The sequence below is a fragment of the Equus quagga genome, chromosome 17 (assembly GCF_021613505.1).
Source record: "Equus quagga isolate Etosha38 chromosome 17, UCLA_HA_Equagga_1.0, whole genome shotgun sequence".
In the NCBI taxonomy this organism is placed as follows: domain Eukaryota; kingdom Metazoa; phylum Chordata; class Mammalia; order Perissodactyla; family Equidae; genus Equus; species Equus quagga.
This window is the reverse complement of record NC_060283.1, coordinates 14,315,516-14,333,654: the sequence shown is the minus strand read 5'-3', so window position 1 is coordinate 14,333,654 and position 18,139 is coordinate 14,315,516. Positions and strand designations below refer to the sequence as shown.

The window sequence follows — 18,139 nt, the reverse complement described above, 5'->3', positions numbered from 1 at the left end:
GATATTATGATCCCCTTTTGGCAGAAGAGGAAATTGAGGTTCAGAGAGGTCAAGTGCCTTGCATAAGATCAAACAGCTAACTGGGGACAGAGTTGCAAATATAAGAGCTGACTTGTAAGTTTAGAGAATCATTTGCTCTCCATTCTTAGTATAATAGAAGCATTCATCACTTTTTTTTTCTTTTTAGTGAGATCTGTGTTTGTCCATTTCCACATTAGCCTGAAAAATTTGTTGAAGTTGAATGCCTATACATCAGAAACTCAATTTAAAGCTTTTTGCTTGAAATGACTTGAACTTCTCTTCAGGGATCCCCTTGCCTGGCTCTTTTGTCTTAGCCCTTGCAGGTAAATGGCTGAATGGATGGCTGGGAAGAATTACACTGTGGTGACAGAGTTCTTCCTGATTGTATTCACTGAATATCTTGAGTGGGGGCTTCCTCTCTTCCTGGTGTTTCTGAGTTTCTATCTACTCACTCACCTGGGGAATTTGGCAATGACCATCCTGATCCACAAAGATTGCTGGCTCCACACCCCAATACACTTCTTCCTCAGCCGCCTTTCTTTAGTGGACATCTCCGACTCCTGGTCATGCTCCTTCAGATGCTGGCTGTGCCGTGTTCCCAGTGTGTGGGAACACGGCACAGCCATCTCGCAGGCTCGCTGCACAGCTCAATTCTTCCTCTTCACCTTCTGTGCTCCCCTTGACTGCTACCTCTTGGCAATCATGGCTTATGACCACTATGTGGCCATGTGCCAACCCCTGCTTTATGTCACCATCTTGACTGAGAGAGCCTGCTTGGACTTAGTGGCTGGAGCTTACATTGCTGGTTTTTCCAGTGCCTTTGTTTGAATAGTCACAGCCTTCAGGCTCTGCTTTTGTGGAAATAATGAGATCAACTTTATTTTCTGTGACCTCCCTCCTTTGTTAAAACTCACTTGTGGGGACAGCTACATCCAGGAAGTGGTGATTATTGTGTTTGCCATTTTTGTCATGCCTGCCTGTATTTTGGTGATCTTGATGTCCTACCTGTTTATCATTGTGCCTGTCATGCAGATTTGCTCTGCTGGAGGCCCGGCCAAGAACTTCTCGACCTGACCTCCCACCTCACTGCTGTGGCTCTCTTCTCTGGGACCCTCATCTTCATGTACCTGCGAGATAACTCAGGCCAGTCCTCAGAGGAAGACAGAGTGGTGTCGGTGCTGTACACAGTGGTGACGCCAATGCTGAACCCCCTTATCTATAGTCTGAGGAATGAGGAGGTAAAGGAGGCTGTTAGGAAAGCCCTGAGTAGACCAAAACTTCTGGAAGGCTGTAGAAGGACTCTTGTCAAATATATCTGTCATTCCCTAGTTTCTTCATCCTTTCTGTCTTTCCTCAAATATCATCTACTTGGAGAGGTAAGTAGGGAGACAACCCTACTTAAAATTGAACTGGAACACTCCACCTCTACTTTCTGATTTATTATTCTGCGTAATACTCATCACTATCTGATGTACTATGTTTTACATTTTTCACATTGTCTAATTCTCACAACAAAAAGTGAACTACATGAGAATAAGCATTTTTATCTGTGAGATTCATTTTTGTTTCCCAGTGCCTACCAAAGTACCTGGCATATAAGAAGCATTCGAGAAATATTTGTTAAATAAATGAATTAATCCCAAGTTGCAGTGTCTACCTTTAAATTCCAACTTCTTTAGTCCTGTTTTCTTATCTGCCAAGTGGGTTTACCTACTTTATATGACTATATTTTTGAGAATTCAATGCATGAATGGGAAGAGACCATGTCTGTCATATTCACTAGTATCTCTTGAAGGCAGTGCATTTCCTAGCATGACAAATACTTGATGAGTGAAGGAAAAATATTTGGAAAGTCAAAAAGTTATCAACAAACGCAGCTACTGTTTTGATCCAAAGGGATTTTGTAAATCTTATCATTATTTATTCTTTCGTGTTTCCCTTTTTACTGTTTATGTGATTTTTGAATAATGATGATGATAATAATAGCTAACAATACTTACTAAGCACTGATCACCTTCTAGGAATTGTGATGTTGGCTACAGGAATTATCTGACTTAATTCTCACCTGATTTACAAGTAGATGAGGCACCTGAGACTTAGAAGTTGAGTAATTTTCCCAAGGTCAGCATGCAAGTGGCAGAGTGGGGCTTCCACTCCACTGGAGCCTGAGCTCTTAATTACCATGTACACAGTCTCCTGCTTATGAACTGCTGGCTACTCCATATAACCACTCAGTCTGGAATTTATTGTTATTACACTTTTATTTTTCCTTTTACCTGGTGAAGAAAAGAAAAACGTCCAATCTGTAGAGGTAGGAGGCAGTCAACAACATTTATTTTATAAACCTGATGTGCTAATATTGTGTAACGTGACAGCATGTGGCTATGTGTGTGTGTGTTTGCCTGTAGTTGTGTATGAGAAAATGAGGTGTGTAGATTAAATAAATGGCAGCTTCTGAACTCTAGGAACTTTCATTTTAAGGACATATGACAAAAATTTTAGAAAACAGTTGGGTGGGTATGTTTATAGAAAGATAGAGGGAAAAAATTGCACTGGTGTCCAAGAGCTTTTTTGGGTTCACACATCAGCCTTTGTTCATGTTTTTGCACAAATCACTTAAAAACTGCAGAAGAGGATGAGGCAACTCTGCAGAGTGCATCTTGGGGGCCATTTTTCAAATATTAACTGCCATGCAAATGTTCTCCTGACACATCAACTTCTGTGGTAGGTGGTAGAGGCATTTGTGCTGTAGGAAGAGCTCAGAACTTGACATCAAAGTGTCCAGTCCGTCACTTCTTAGTTCTATGGCTTCAGATTAGTTGGGGCCTATCAGCCTGCTTTCTCAACTGAGCAATAAAATTTATTGAGCATTTACTCTGGGCCGGGTTTTATATGTATCTCATTTATCCTCACAACTTGGTGCATGTGGAGAATGGAAGGTGCTAGGTGAAGTTGTATGAACATTAGTTTTATTATGGTGCTTGTCACAAGCTCCACAGCCCAATGAGCATCAAAAGACAGAGGGACCCATAGCTGATTAGTAAACTCTTCATTTCAGAACTCTCCGGAACAGTCTCCCCTGGGCTGAGATCAGCCTTGATCCAGACACCTCCAGAAATAGAGAGTTCACTAATAATTTTTTAACTTAACTCTTAAACTAATGGACACTCAAATGCACACTTAAACTAAGCTAGGCACTATGCTAAAAGCTTTGCATGAATCATTTATTTTAGTCCTCCTAACAACTTTAATGGAAAGTAATTATTATTGACCTCATTTGGCAAAAGGAAGAACGAAGACCCAAAGAAGTTATGTAACTTACCCAAGTAATGAAACAACAAAGAGGCAGACCAGGGAGGATTTCCAAAGTGCACACTCTTAAATAATATACACTCTTCTGCATTTTTCCCTTTTTCTCCCAGGCCCAAATTCTCAGTCGTGATTTGCTTCAGAAGTGTCTGGATTTCGACTGTCTCCTTGGTCTCAATATTTGATAGGTCTGGGCTGGAGTGGGTGCATCTTCTGACCTGACATAAATATGAGGCTCATGAAACTCACCTTTGCCCTCTTGTAGGTCAAAGAGGAGGATCTGGGAGAATTTGCAGCTCCTCCAGAAAGAGCAGGATAGGCTCAGATGAACGATTGCCTTCTGAAGCCCTTCCAGAGCAGCTCTTGAGTCAAACCTTCCTCTAGTAACTAGTTCCTCAGTACGGTGCTCCAAGCAGTCACCAATCTTACCTTCATGTCTTCTTTTCAGTCTTCAGTGATCAGCTAAGAACTCAAAATTCCTTTTGAAATGCTGATCATTGTTTTTCTTACCATTTAATAGCATTAAGAAATACATATACTTCATTATTTTGTTCTATCAATTATCTATCAATCATCTATCTATCCTGTATCATCTCATAAGATACTACTCAAAGGATGTGTCTGAAGTCCCTTCTGATTTGCTAAGACTTCTTAAAAATAGCTTCGTTGAGGTGTTATTGACATGAAATAAACTGCATATATTTTAAAGTGTACAATTTAGTAAGTTGTAACATATGAATACACTCATGAAATCATCACCACAATAAAGATAATGAACATCTCCGTCACTCCCAAAAGTTTCCTTTTACACCATTGTACTTTCTCCCACATGTCCCTTCCCACCACACAACCCTTCATACGCCCAGGCAACAACTAATCTCCATTTTTCACTATACATTAAAGATCTACTCTCTTAGCAACTTTCAGATATACCATACAGCATTGTTACCTATAGTCATCATGTTGTATCTTACATCCCCACAACTTATTATGTTACAACTAGAAGTTTATACCTTTTGATCACCTTCACCCAATTCCCTGCCCCCCCCCCCACCCCACCTCTGGCAACCACAAATTTGATCTCTGTTTCTATGAGTTTGATTTTTTCAGATTCCTCATATTAGTGAGATCATACAATATTTGTCTTTCTCTGTCTGACTTATTTCCTTCCCAATACAATGTTGAATAGAAGTGAAGAAAGTGTAAATTCCTGTCCTGTTCTTGATCTTAGGGAAAACTTTTTGGTCTTTCACCATTCATTATGTAGATTTTTTCATAGATAACGTTTATCAGATTAAAAGTGTTCCCTTTGATTCTCAGTTTGCTGAGATTTTCTTTTTTTTTAGTCAGAAATGGATTTTGGATTTTGTCAAAAGATTTTTCTGCATCCACTAAGATGACGGTCGCATAGTTTTATTTTGTGTTTATTAATATGGTGAATTCCATTGATTGCTTTGGGACTGTTAAACGATTCTTGTATTTCTAGGATAAACCACACTTGGTCATAGCGTAGTATTCTTTTTTTTTTTTTTCCTGCTTTATTTCCCCAACACCCCTGTACACAGTTGTATATCCAGTTGCATATCCTTCTAGTTGTGGGATGTGGGATGCTGCCTCAACGTGGCCTGACGAATGGTGCCATGTCCACGCCCAGGATCGGAACCCTGGGCCGCCGCAGCAAAGCACGCGAACTTAACCACTCAGCCACGGAGCTGGCCCCCCATAGTATTCTTTTTATTATCAAAGAAAGTAGAAGATGTTCCTGAGTATTCTTGGTTGGTTAAAAAGGTCACAGATATATTGCCTACATCTGTGTATATACCAGTTTTAAAAGGAGTTTGCAGTTCTGGGTCATCTAAATTCCTCTGTTAAAAGGAGTATATGGGCCTGTCCCCATGGCCAAGTGGTTAAGTTCGCGCGCTCCGCTTTGGCGGCCCTGGGTTTCGCGGGTTCGGATCCTGGGCACAGGCATGGCACCGCTCATCAGGCCATGCTGAGGCGGCGTCCCACTCAGCACAACCAGAGAGACTCACAACTAGAATATATGACTATGTCCTGGGTGGCTTTGGGGAGAAGAATTAAAAAAACAAAAAAAGATTGGCAACAGTTGTTAGCTCAGGTGCCATTCTTTAAAAGAAGTATATGGAGAGGCATAAGCAGTGGAAGATGGAAGGCAAAGAAGAAATTTGAGATGCTTTTATCTTCTGAAAAAAATGCTCTGAAGGAGGCAGTTTCTATTTGAATTCAGCCCTGAGGATGCAAGACTGGTTGAAAGATTGCTAGGGGTGATAGCGGCCTGCATTGAAGAGAGCAAATCAGAAAGTCTGATTTCAGGAGTGATGGTTTGGCTCCTGTGGTATTTGAAACAGTTTATCCATCCTTTTTCCTGGAACAATTTTTATTTTCTTCCTCAGTCTTCCAGACACCACTTTATTCTAGTTTTCTACCTCTTTGGCTGCTGCTCCTCAGAATTCATTGTTGGGTTCTTATTTTAAAGATTTTATTGTTTTCCTTTTTCTCCCCAAAGCGCCCAGTACATAGTTGTATATTCTTCGTTGTGGGTCCTTCTAGTTGTGGCATGTGGGATGCCGCCTCAGCGTGGTTTGATGAGTAGTGCCATGTCTGCGCCCAGGATTCGAACCAACGAAACACCGGGCCTCCTGCAGTGGAGCACGTGAACTTAACCACTCGGCCACGGGGCCAGCCCCTGTTGGGTTCTTATTTTAAATGTTAGAGTTACTCAGGGCTTAGTAATAGGACTTTCTCTCCCTCTGTAGTCACTCCTTAGGTAATTTCATCTAGACCTCTGGATTTAAATACTTATTTTATTAAATACTTAAAGTATGTAAATAAAATTCAAAGTGTCTACCATGGCCTACAAGATTTAGACAGGTTGGGTCCCTAACTACCTCCATGACTATATCTGCTTCTCCCCTCTTTCCCCCTAGTCCGATCCACTTACTAGTCCTTGAAGATGCCAAACCATTCCCTCAGTGGGATCTTTACAGCTGCTCTCCCCTTTCCTTGGAATGTGTTTCCCCAGGTCTTCTCATGGCTTACTCCCTTATTTTATTCAGTTCTCGGCTCAAATACCTAAGAGAGGTCTTCTGCAGCTCTTGAATCTCTCTATCTAAAACAGTTCTTCTACCGTGTGTTACCGTTCATCCTCTGATGCCGCTTTAGTTTTTATCACAGCCTTTCTTGCAGCCTCATATTATAGCCATCATTTATTTATCTACATGTTCATTGTCTGTCTCACACACTGTGAAGTAAGAGCCAGGAGAGCAACAACGCTGTCTCACTTCCTTTTGACTCTCGCTAGGTACTTAAAAAATATTTGTTTAGTGAATAAATAAAAGAGTATTTGCTGACACTTTATACATTAGGCCTTCAAGTCATTCCTACCCAATATATGGATTTTTTTTGGCTTGTTTTTACTAACCATTTCTCTTGCACTTGTTTCCTACACTTGGATATCAGGGGTTTCTGTTAATTTATTCATAAAACCACAAGTTGGCTTTTCTCAAGTATGACTAGCAAAAGAACAAGTATAGCATAAAATTTAGTTGACTGTGCTTTGCACAAAATCTTTATGCTTTCTAAATCTAATGACATTAATTATTGTCCAGTCTTGAAAATCACTTAAAATTATTTTTGTGTCAGTTTCTTTCTTTAGTTTGTGAGTGCAGTCGGGTCATGCACTGTGAATTATTCATCGTTGTAGTCTCAGGGCCAGACTCAGAGCCTGGTAAATAAAAGGTTTACAGTAGATATTCATTGAAAATGACAAATAGGAGAATGACTCAGGAAAATACAAGTGTCAAGGTACAGATTTATGGCTCTCCTCTGTGAAGACTTGTCAAGGTTTTCATAAAAATTTGTGATTCTCTGTTTTCTTAATCAGTTGTCTTTTGTGTCTCAAACTTAATTCTAATTCACTTCCTCAGGCAAACTCCCAGCTAGCATACAAGTCTATTTCTAGCTGAATCAGCTTCCCCGTGACTCACTGCTGATGGAGCTTTACCTTAGAGTGGATTCAGCCTCCTGTGGAACCTACAAGTCGGAGGTGATAAAGGACCACTGACAATCAATTTAAACCAAATGACCTGGGTCTAAGGCTGGTGGCTCTTATTATATCAAATAGAGGCTGATGAAACCAGAGTAAAAAGAAAAAATTACAGATCTACTCAATCGATGTTTATGTAGCTGAGAAGATTCTGGCACCATGATAAGCATGGTGGCTTAATAGGCAAGACAGTTTATTTTACTTAAAATAAGAAAGCTGTTTTTACTTCCTAAAATGACGATTACTTGTAAAATGTCAAAGCAACATAGGGTATAATATAAATCACTCTATGCTATGAAATAAAACCACTGTTTTGGCTGTATGACAAAACACCCTGAAATGTAGGGATATGAAACAATAACAGTCATTTTATTGTTATCGCTCATGGTTCCAGGAGTTGACTGGACTCAGCGAGGCAGTCTTCTCTTGTGATTTTGTGTGCTTGCAGTCAGAGCTGAGGCTGGGATCAGCTGAATGTTCGCTCACTCATATGTTAGGTGACTGACTGAGAAGACTCAAAATCTGTGGATTGGAACAGCTGGTTTCCTTGGGCATTTGTCTCTAACTCTATGTGATCCCTCCACATGGTCTCTCCAGCATGGCGGCTTCAGAGTAGTAGAACTACTTACATGGCAATTCAGAGCTCCAGAAGTGCATGTCCCAAGGGAGAAGTACCATATGGAAGCTTTATTGGCTTTTCTTAGATAGTCTTGGAAATCATGCAGCACCCTTTCTGTGCTACACTATTAGTCAAAGCAATCCCCAAAGCCCTTCAGTTTCAAGGGGAGGGACACAGACTCCCTTTCATGATGAGGAAGTGGCAAATTTCTTCAAGAGGGTGTGGGATGAAAAATATTGTGTCCATTTTGGGAAAATACAATCTATCACAACTACTGATAATATTTTCTAGACTCTCCTCTCAGGCATTTCTTTCTGCATATTCTGTTTATGTAAATGGGTTTTAATGAGACACACTGTTATAAAACTTTCCTTGCTCATATGAGATCAATTGTTATATTACAGGAAAACAAACCGAGGTTAGTAATGTGGCTTGTGGTCCAATGAGTTAGCTGCAGAGCTGGACCAGATAGCAAGTCTCTCAATCACAAATCTAGGCCTCTCTACTACTCCATATGGAATAATGAAAGTAGAAGTCTGTGTTGTTTCATGTTGGAGCTGTGGGTGGAATAGGGTTGTTTTTGAGGTACTTGAGGAAGGCAGGACTCTTAATAAGCTAGTTTGGTAATCTGTATAAAAACAGGTGGAATGACAACTCAAATGAAGCATGAAAGTTTAAGAGGTACCACAGAAAAAGGCAGGTGGCTCATTACATATTTTCTCTTAAAAAGATTGGATTTTTATAAGTTTCAAGAAGAATAGAAGTCAGTTTAGACTGGGTACAAATAAACCTAGTTTGATAGGCAGGTAGATTGGAGTTGGAAGCCAGGGGACAGTTACCAAAAAAAGGAACACTTCTTTTATTTGCGTGTCTATGATCTACCAGGCACCTAAGGTAATTGTCTAATATATGTGTTCATTTAGCCACAAACAGCTTTGGGATGTTGGGATTACTATTCACATTTTACCGATGAAGGAGATGAGTTTCAATGATTTAATAATTTTCCTTAGATCACACAAGTGGATCACAACATGCTGAAAAGCCAGGATTCAGCACCAGATCTTTTCTCTACGCTACAGTGCAATTGTTAGAGAAATTGGATTCAGTAACTAGTAATAGTTTGCTCCAGATCTGGAAATGTTTAAAAAGAGGATTTGGACAGGAAAAAGTACACACACTTGTGGGTAGCTACAGAGTATTTCTAAGGTGGATGTCTGAAAGATATCTCCATCAATCATTAGGCATGTAGATTCACAAAATCCCAGTGCTGGACTGGAACTCAGAGCTCTTGAGGTTCAGTGACTCTTTAGCACATCAGGGTCACCTGTGGAGTGTTTTCAGAATAGAAGTGCCTGATTCCTTCACAAGAGTCCGAGTCAGTAGATCCCGGGTGGGATGTGGAAGGAAAGTAGTTAAACCTGGTTTGTAGCCTTTTCTCAGCTTCAGAGAAGTCTGAGGTTTGACCTTCAGTCAAATCCCCTTTGCAACTCGTTGAATGGTATAGGTGTACACTGAATCCAAGACACATGACAGTCCCACTGAAATGGCTTTGAAGTGACTCAAGCATTAGTATCTGTTTGTTAAAATTGATTATGGAGGAATCTGTGACTGATGAGTAACCTGAATTTGCTGAGATGTGGCTGCACCACAAAATGGGTGTTAGTCACATACCTCTGAGGGTGCTATCGATAAGCAAGGCATAATGCCTAAGGAACCCCATAGCTAAAGATTGCCTGAACTGAGGTGGTCCACGTCCATGGAGCACTCTCTTTCATGACCATGTACATCACAAGTATAAGTGTGGAATGACAGGATATTTGGAAGGTATGCCTGGGAATCAGGAGACCTCCACCACACAGTTACTGCATGCGTAGTGGGACTCTCCTGTATCTTTTCTTAAAGTTTTCTTAAAACTTGATTCTTGATATATCTTGTGAGTATAATTGCCAGCCTGAAGCCAAGATCCCTGCAACTGGTTGAGCCGAGAAGACATGGGAATGTCTGAGGATGTGAATTCCGAAAAAGTTCCTCCAAGTAATTCTGATGTACACCCTCAGGTGGAAACAACTGGGGCAATGGCCTCATTTTATAGATGAGAAAACAGGCTTGAGAATGTGGGCTGACATGACTAAAGTCTCACAGCTACTTGGGGACAGAATCAGAACTAGGACTGATATCCTCTATATACGCGCATTTTGGTTTTCCATTGAAATGCATTCCAAAATGTGTTTTGCACAACACTTGACCCATGAACCACTCTGATGAGTCAGGTTCTGTATGATTGAATAAGTTTGGTTTTGAGAAATGCTGCATACTGTCTTACCCTCTTGGAGATTTATGCTATACTAAAGGCTTTGAGAAGTTGTCTAGTTAAGACATTTTGCTTCATTTAACTCAAAGTCACCAAAGTCTATTTGAAAGTGGATCCTTCATTTTTATAACTATTAAACATCTCACTGAATAGTACCTTGGCAAAACAAATATTGATAACTGACCTAGGGAAATCTAGATTGAATAAGGGAATAGTAATAACTATCTTAAAAGCTGCAAAAGCTGCACTGTAGGTATAACATGCACTTGTTATTGTCTAAGTTATAAACAATTTGTACCAAAGTTTGTAGTAATATATATTATAAAGATGTGCATTATTTTTGTGACTTACTATCAGGGTTAGAGTCTTTGTTTCCAAGACCAGAGCTATGTGCAAAAGCCCCAACTTCTCAGAGGTTGGAATAGGAGGCAGATTTCTGAAAGTTCATCAAAAGCTGAACAATTACAACTATGCCACAAACCCTGGGCAGAACCAATCTGGTTATGGGGATAAAAGGAATTTAGATGCTCAGGGCATCAAAGGGAGGAAGCTTTTCCTACTGATGAGCTTTCTCAGGGCACCTTTCATGTCCTTGTTCCTCAGGCTATAGATGAAGGGGTTCACCATGGGTGTCACCACAGTGAATAGTACTGCACCAATCTTATCTCTGTCATCATGGTGAGTGGATGAAGGGAAAAAGTAGACTCCTACAATGGTCCCATAGAAGAGCAATACAACTGTCAGGTGAGAGCCACAGGTGGAGAAGGCTTTCCACTTTCCCTCTGTGGATGAGATCCTCAGAACAGCTCTGACAATGCAGATGTAGGAGAAGAAGATGATGGCAAAGGGGAAAGTGATGACTGACAAACCCACAATGAACAACACAAGCTCATTTATCATTGTGTCTGAGCAGGACAGTTTGAGCAGAAGGGCCAAGTCACAGAAGAAGTGTGGAAGAGTATTGCTGTCACAGAAGACCAGTCGAAGGAGCAGAAGAGTGTGTGTCAGGGCAACAATATTACTGAGGACCCATGGGATGACTGTGAGCAAAATGCAGAGCTTTTTTTGCATGATGGTCATATAGTTCAGAGGGTGGCAGATAGCTACAAAATGGTCATATGCCATGGCCCCCAAGAGGAAATTGTCAATGGTGACAGACATAAGAGCAAAGTACATCTGTGTGATGCAGCTCTCATAGGAGATGGACTGACTTTTGGTCTGAATATTCATCAGCATTTTCGGAACTGAGGTGGAAATGGAAGAAATATCAGCAAAGGATAGATTGGCAAGGAAGATATACATGGGGGTGTGAAGGTAAGAATCCAAGCTGATGACTAGAATGATGAGCCCATTCCCAACCACAGTGACCAGGTACATACCCAGGAAAAGCACAAAGAGGAGCTTCTGCTGCTCAGGTTGGTTGGAGAGTCCCAGGAGGAAGAATTCAGAGATGGTGGTTTGGTTTCCTTGATGCATTTTTTCTGCTGATCTGAAGAAAGGATCACAGGTATTCATACCCCTACAAGAAATCCCAATATGGTGCCATTCAACTTCAGCCATTGCAAGGAGGTAAGCACTCTTTCTAAGTGTAGAGGAATGAAAGGTGGAAAAGGACCACTTAATAAGGAAATATGTCAGCAGTGCAGAGACTCAGGAAATGCCTTAGAAAGAAAAGACAGAGGAATGATGGATACTTCTCAATGAACGTGTTTTAAACTCTGACAGGATTCTGAATGTTATTTTTACAGTTGTCTCCAAATGTAGCTAAATGCCCAACATTGAGGGCAATAGGTGTACTCCATATTCTAAAGTTGGTAGTTATCCCTGAAGGAATTACTTAAAAATGAACAAAGTTGTCCTAAGACCTTTCCCATCATTCATCTTCATCCTTTAAATATAAGATAGAAACTTGAAGAGTCATTAAAGTGAAGAGTTTGGGGAAGTAGAAAAACCAAGAGTTAGGAATGCTTATAGGAATATACTGTTGTGTGGGTGCTCCTTCCAACTCGTTAGGGGAAGGTCTCCAAAAAAACTGGTCTTGAAAAATGTGTACAAGAAGGGGAATGAGAATCTTCCTTCATTCATGGCTAATGTTAGGTAAATGGAGAAAGTTTCTGGGACACATAAGAATCTAAAGACTTGTGTTCTCCTGTCACTTTTAAAAGCAGGAGCCTCATTGGATTAGCCACTATGGTAAGGGTATGGGGAAAGCATTGTAGGGCAATCGTGCATCCTCATCCATGGCATAGTATGAATATGTAAGCTTCTTATAGGCCAAGTGAATGCTGCAGGAGGCCTTTGGGCTCAAGCTACCTTTTTGGATTTTCAACCAAGAAGCAGCCTGCTAGGGTGGAAGAGGCTGTAGCAGTAAGAGGTCATGGAGTAAGTCTTCTGTGAAGGAAAGATCATAAAGAGATGAGGTAGAAAGTTCGTTGTCCTTGTCAGGGAACTGCTTAATGGAGCAGTACTTGAGGGGGGGTCTCTGAAGAACCCAACATAATCTCATGACAGAGTGTGCCTGACACATATAACTCACCAACTGATAGATAGTATTCCATGACAACAGACTTAAAGACTTTTGCCCTTTTCTGCTCTCCCATTCTTCCTCCTTACTCCTGCACATCCCAAGCTAACTGAGCTCAGGAGGGAGGACACATGCTTTGAAGGATGTGAAATTGCAGTTTTAAATTGGGCTGGGCTTTTGAATACATAGAAGTGGGTCTTTAGTATCAAAGTAAAACGTGTTTAAAACTAAAAGTGGCCAGAAAGCTATAGGGACCACCCAGGGTGTTATCTAGAGGCAGGGAAAGGAGACTGGACTTAGCATGGTTTACCTTGAGGCTTATTGGAAAGAATATTGGCTTGAGAGTGAAGATGTTTTGGTTCCTGTCTTTCTACTCTCCTAGCATCATCTCCCTCTCATATTTTTCTCTCTCTTCTACATCTCCATAATCACTTGTCTCTCAAAGATTAGAGATCGCCAAGTCGCCAAAGAGATTTTGTTTCCATGAGGAAGCCAGAAAACAGGAAACTTCCACCTGTGGGATTCTGGAAAGCTGAAGGCAGTGAAGAATGGAGTAGTAGCTCTGAGGTCTCTTTGCCTCTGAGAAGCTTGGCTTTCAGATCAGAGAGAGGGGGAAACTTATATGTAGAAGGGAGACTCAAAGGCAAAACTAAAATGAGATAAAGGACTGGCAAGCATCTATATCTAAACCTCAGGGCAAGATACAGGCTGGCCTTAGAGGGTCCTATGATCTCTAAGCCCTGGGCTGGTTTGGGTTTGACTGGAATGGGGAAGTGCATATTTTTGAGTGACAATCTCTAATCTTGCCTTCCTGTCCTACCTCCCCCTGCACCAGCAGTCCCACACAAATTCTTCTGAGTCCCTGAGGCACCTGCCTTTCTGGTTAAGAGCAGCACTAAAGTCTAAAAAGACTCACCCCTGAAAGATGGTAAGATCTCAGGTAGTTACTGGAATCTGGACCCAGTAGCTTAACTTGTTGTTGACAGGGTAACGATGGGGAGACTGGGAGCAGATCTGATGTATTTTTCAGAACCAGACTCTTTTCTCATCACCAGAGTTAAGACAGTCATAGTGCTGGGCTCACAGGGAGCATGTAGCTCCTTCTAAGTCCTTTGGGATAATATCCCTGAAGTGTTTTCCCTAAGACAGACAGTTGTTTTCACACCCCAGTCTCAATGAGGTAAATGGGGAATAGACAGGCAGCTTTTCAGTTCTGTTTACTTGTTCATCTTTGGTATCTCTTCCTACTTGTGTTTTCCTGTTTGTAGCTTATTTTGTATAAAGCAAAGTGAATAGCAAGTGATTGTTTGCTGTGTGTCTTATGTTTCCCGTGAGACAGTAAGCATTTTGAGAGTTCCTTCCCTCTTTCTTCTCTAATGCCTAGTAGTGGGGAGCACTCAGTAAACCTTGAGAATTGAGTTAAATTCCTGCAATAGCAATTAAGACTCCAAAGCGATGCCATCTCTGATGGAAGGGGATAGGTTATGGCCTTCTGTATCACTTGAATGACTGTCAGCATTGGAAGGGAATCTGGATGCTCAGTGATTCAGCACTCAGGACTGTTAGTTGCAAATAAAAGACATAAATTCTGGATTTTTAATATTGAAGTGATATTGAGTGGTTCACAGATACATTGGGAAGGCTCAAATACGGGCCCTGAAATGGACAGGAGCAAGGGAGGCTGTATAGCCAGAGATACAACCAAAATCAATACATCCCTTCTTCTAATGCTTACATGTGTCTCATAATATACTGCAGTTATTTCCCAACCAAACCAAGAAAACTCACTCCCTCCTCAACAGGAAACTGCTTAACCTATGGACTAACTGTACAGTTATTCATGACTAATATTTAAGATAAATGTGTAATGGAGAAAAAAGAAAAGGCAAATTATTCTGTCTATCTTTCTATCTAGTCACAGCCAGGAAGAAAATGTGGGTGGAACCAGAATCCTTGTTCCTGCAACTTGTCCATGAAGCGTATCTATGAGTTCCTTCATCTACTACTGCTTTGGTGTATGTGTCACCACCTCCCAGCCCCAAATTCATATGGTATCAGAGGGGGGTCTTTTGGGAGATGATTATGTCATGAGGACTGAGACCTCATGAATGGGATTAGTAACCTTATGAAAGAGGCCTGAAAGAGCTCCTTTGCACTTTCTGATATGTGAGGGCACAGCAAAGAGGTGGCCGTCTATGAACTAGCAAGCTGTCTCCCACCAGATACCGAATCTTCCGGCTCCTTCATCTCAGACTCCAGCTTCCAGGACTGTGAGAAATAAATTTCTGTAGTCTATAAGCCACTCAGTTTATGGCATTTTGTTATAGCAGACTGAAGGAACTAAGACAACAACTGTCTTAGCATAGGTCTTCTAGAAAGCAGAGCATAAAGCAAGAATTTAAATCTTGACATTTTTATTGGGAAGTTAAAACCCCAGGGATGTAAGAAGGAGGACAATAGGGGGAACTGAGGCTAGACTAGATGCAAAGCAATGCAAAGAAATGCATTACTGCAAAGGTGATTGTTCACAAGCACGGAAGAGCCAGAGATTCCTTATCAGATATGGTCACTCAGTATCTGGGACTTCTCTGGAAGGAGAAATCATATCTAGGAGCAGTTCAGGGAGAAGAGAAACTAGGGGATACTTATATGCCCTGTTCCTTCTCCCCTCTTGCTTCCCAACAACCAAGATTCACCCCATGAAGACTTGACTCTTCTGAACTTTCGGGTTGCATCATCTGGCCCCTTGGTGGCCACACAGGAAGTCAAGAACCATGTTCCACAATATGGCCATTAATCTGAATTTGGATGAGAAGGGGAACTTTGTGTGGGCTGGTTGGCACATGGGTTCACTGTGGGTGTCTGCTAGCTGAGAGACCTTGGAAAGAGGTAGCAGAGTTTGGGAGGTGAGCAGGGTCATTAGAAAGAAGGAGATAATTTAAGGTTTGTGTCCAATACAATCTATTTCTTCTGCTGCTCAGATCTACTCATGCCTTCTCATTATCTCTAGAGTCTATAGCACACTATGGTGCCTTCATTTTTCCAAAAGAATGAAAATACACTGAGGAGGAAAGTATAAGTGCAGTTGATCTAGAACAGTTTTTCTCAAGCTTTTATTCATTATTGCCTAGACACTTCCTATCTAAAGAGAAGGACTTGGAAAAATCTCCTGAGTCTCTGACTGCATTTTATCTGCTCCAAGTTTGTTAATGAAACATTACTTAGGCTTTATTCTATGTCCTGTTCTAGCCTAAGTATTATGGGGAAATCATGAGGGCTAACGCTCAGGTTCTATCCTCAAGGAGCTTACAGTTGACTTGCAGATATAATATGTAAACAAGAAGCAAGAACTTGTAGTTTTCAGTGGCAGGTGGAGACAAGTGCAACGATTACCATCGGATATCGGGCACATTAGGGGAAATGCCACAGAAATTCAGGTGAGAGAGAGCTATCTGTGGACTGTGGTGATACATAAATATTCCATGCAGGATGTGAACTAGAGCCATTCTTTTAAAATGAGTAAGGTTTATACAGGTGAGGAGATACAGAGAAGGATTTTGAAGCAGATGGATGGTATGAGCCAAGGCCAAGTAGTAGGACTATGCATGACATATCCTGGGTTGAGTAAAGAGGTCAGCATTGCTAAGATTGAGGTTCGTATAGGGAAGTTGTAGGGGAGGAAGACATTTCCTCTACATGCTCTGGGTCCTTCTGGCAAGATGTCGAGTTAAATTCACATGAGACAGAATAACAGGAGAAAATTAAACAAAGCTTTATAACATGTATACATGGGAGAGGCTCAGGCAAACTGAGCAACTCACCAAAACAGCAGAAGTTCTCATCTTAAATACCACCTCAGCTAAAGATAAAGGAGGACGTTGAGGGTGGGCGGAGTCAGTTATGGGAGATTACGAGAGAAGTGCAGTAAACAAGAGTCAGGTTATTATGCAGAGTTGAGTCTTTTCCTTCCACATTGATGAAAGTTTCTAGAGATAAGATCATGCTTCCTTCTTCCTGGTACAGAGAGGGAGATGCCTTTACAGATAGAGATTTCCTTTACAAATGTAAATATCTCTTAGCAAAGGGTAACTTCTGCTTCTCAGAGTTTCTCTCGTCTGCAGTTTTTTTTCTTTTTAAAGATTGACACCTGAGCTAACAACTGTTGCTAATCTTTTTTTTCTTTCTGCTTTTTCTCCCCAAATCCCCCCAGTACATAGTTATATATATTTTAGTTGTGGGTCCTTCTGGTTGTGGCATGTGGGATGCTGCCTCAGCATGGCCTGATGAGCAGTGCCATGTCCGCGCCCAGGATCCGAACCAACGAAACTCTGGGCTGCCACAGCAGAGTGCACGAACTTAACCACTTGGCCACGGGGCCGGCCCCCATGTCTGCAGTTTTTAAAAGTAACCAGCCCCAAATAATCATCATGCCAAAGAGAAGTATCTTGGGGTGGCTAATTCTAGTTCCCTGCAAAGTAAAAAATAGACCTGTAACTTGGGGCCTGATCCTGCACGCTATTAACTTCAAGATAAGGTGTTTGGATTTGCATTCACCAATTCCTTACCAAACGCTTCCTTGTCATTCATAAATTACACAATGTAGAGTAATTCCATGAACAGAGTCATAGAATCTAGAGCTGAAGGGCACCACAAAGGTCAATGAGAACATCACTTATTGTACAAATGAGTAAATTGATCCCCAGAGGTATGGGTGACTTGTTAACATGAGTTGATTAGTTTGGGCAGAATGAAACGAGAATCCACATGAGTGGTTCCTGGTTCACTGCTCTCTGGTTGATATCCTTTCAGGTTGATGTAGCAGAAAGAGTAGGGACTTTGAAATGAGACAGACCTAGGTTTGAAATTCACCTCTACCACATAATTGGTTTGTGACTTTGGACATGTCACTTAACTTCTTAGAGGCTCTGTTTCCATACCAACAAACTGGGGTTGATGTTTGCAAAACACCGCACTTGGTCCCTACAACATAGTTAGCATTTCAATAGTTATTAGCTTCTCCTCTTTTGTTTACTTCAGAGGGGTCAGCATCCTAGGGAGTATGATTTAGGAGCTCCACATCCCAACCTCCTCTCTTAGCTGGTTTGAGATAAACAGTGATAAAATCACCAAGGGCTCAGACAACAAAATATCTCCAGAAAGCCCTGGTTGAAATAGTTGTCTTAGGCTCTGGAACCATGAGGCATGGGAGTGCAAAAGAAATAGAATACAGGGTCAGTCAGAAAAACTATCCAATGGTGGGTGCCGTCTCATGTGTCAAGCATAAAAGAG

General features: G+C 41.2%; 1 protein-coding gene and 1 pseudogene across 1 annotated transcript; one reads left to right on the top strand and one right to left on the bottom strand.

The window, feature by feature from the left end:
• The first annotated feature begins 360 nt into the window (after nucleotides 1-360).
• Nucleotides 361-3,649, top strand: LOC124229070 (olfactory receptor 9Q2-like; annotated as a pseudogene).
• Nucleotides 3,650-10,854: 7,205 nt separating this feature from the next.
• Nucleotides 10,855-11,802, bottom strand: LOC124229196 (olfactory receptor 1S1-like). The gene has a single exon (XM_046644286.1). It carries the CDS (start codon nucleotides 11,800-11,802, stop codon nucleotides 10,855-10,857), a length of 948 nt encoding a protein of 315 aa, XP_046500242.1.
• Between the last annotated feature and the right edge of the window lie 6,337 nt (nucleotides 11,803-18,139).

Excerpts from the sequence above, each read along its gene's own strand:
- LOC124229196 (XM_046644286.1), bottom strand. The coding sequence starts at position 11,802 with ATGCATCAAGGAAACCAAACCACCATCTCTGAATTCTTCCTCCTGGGA.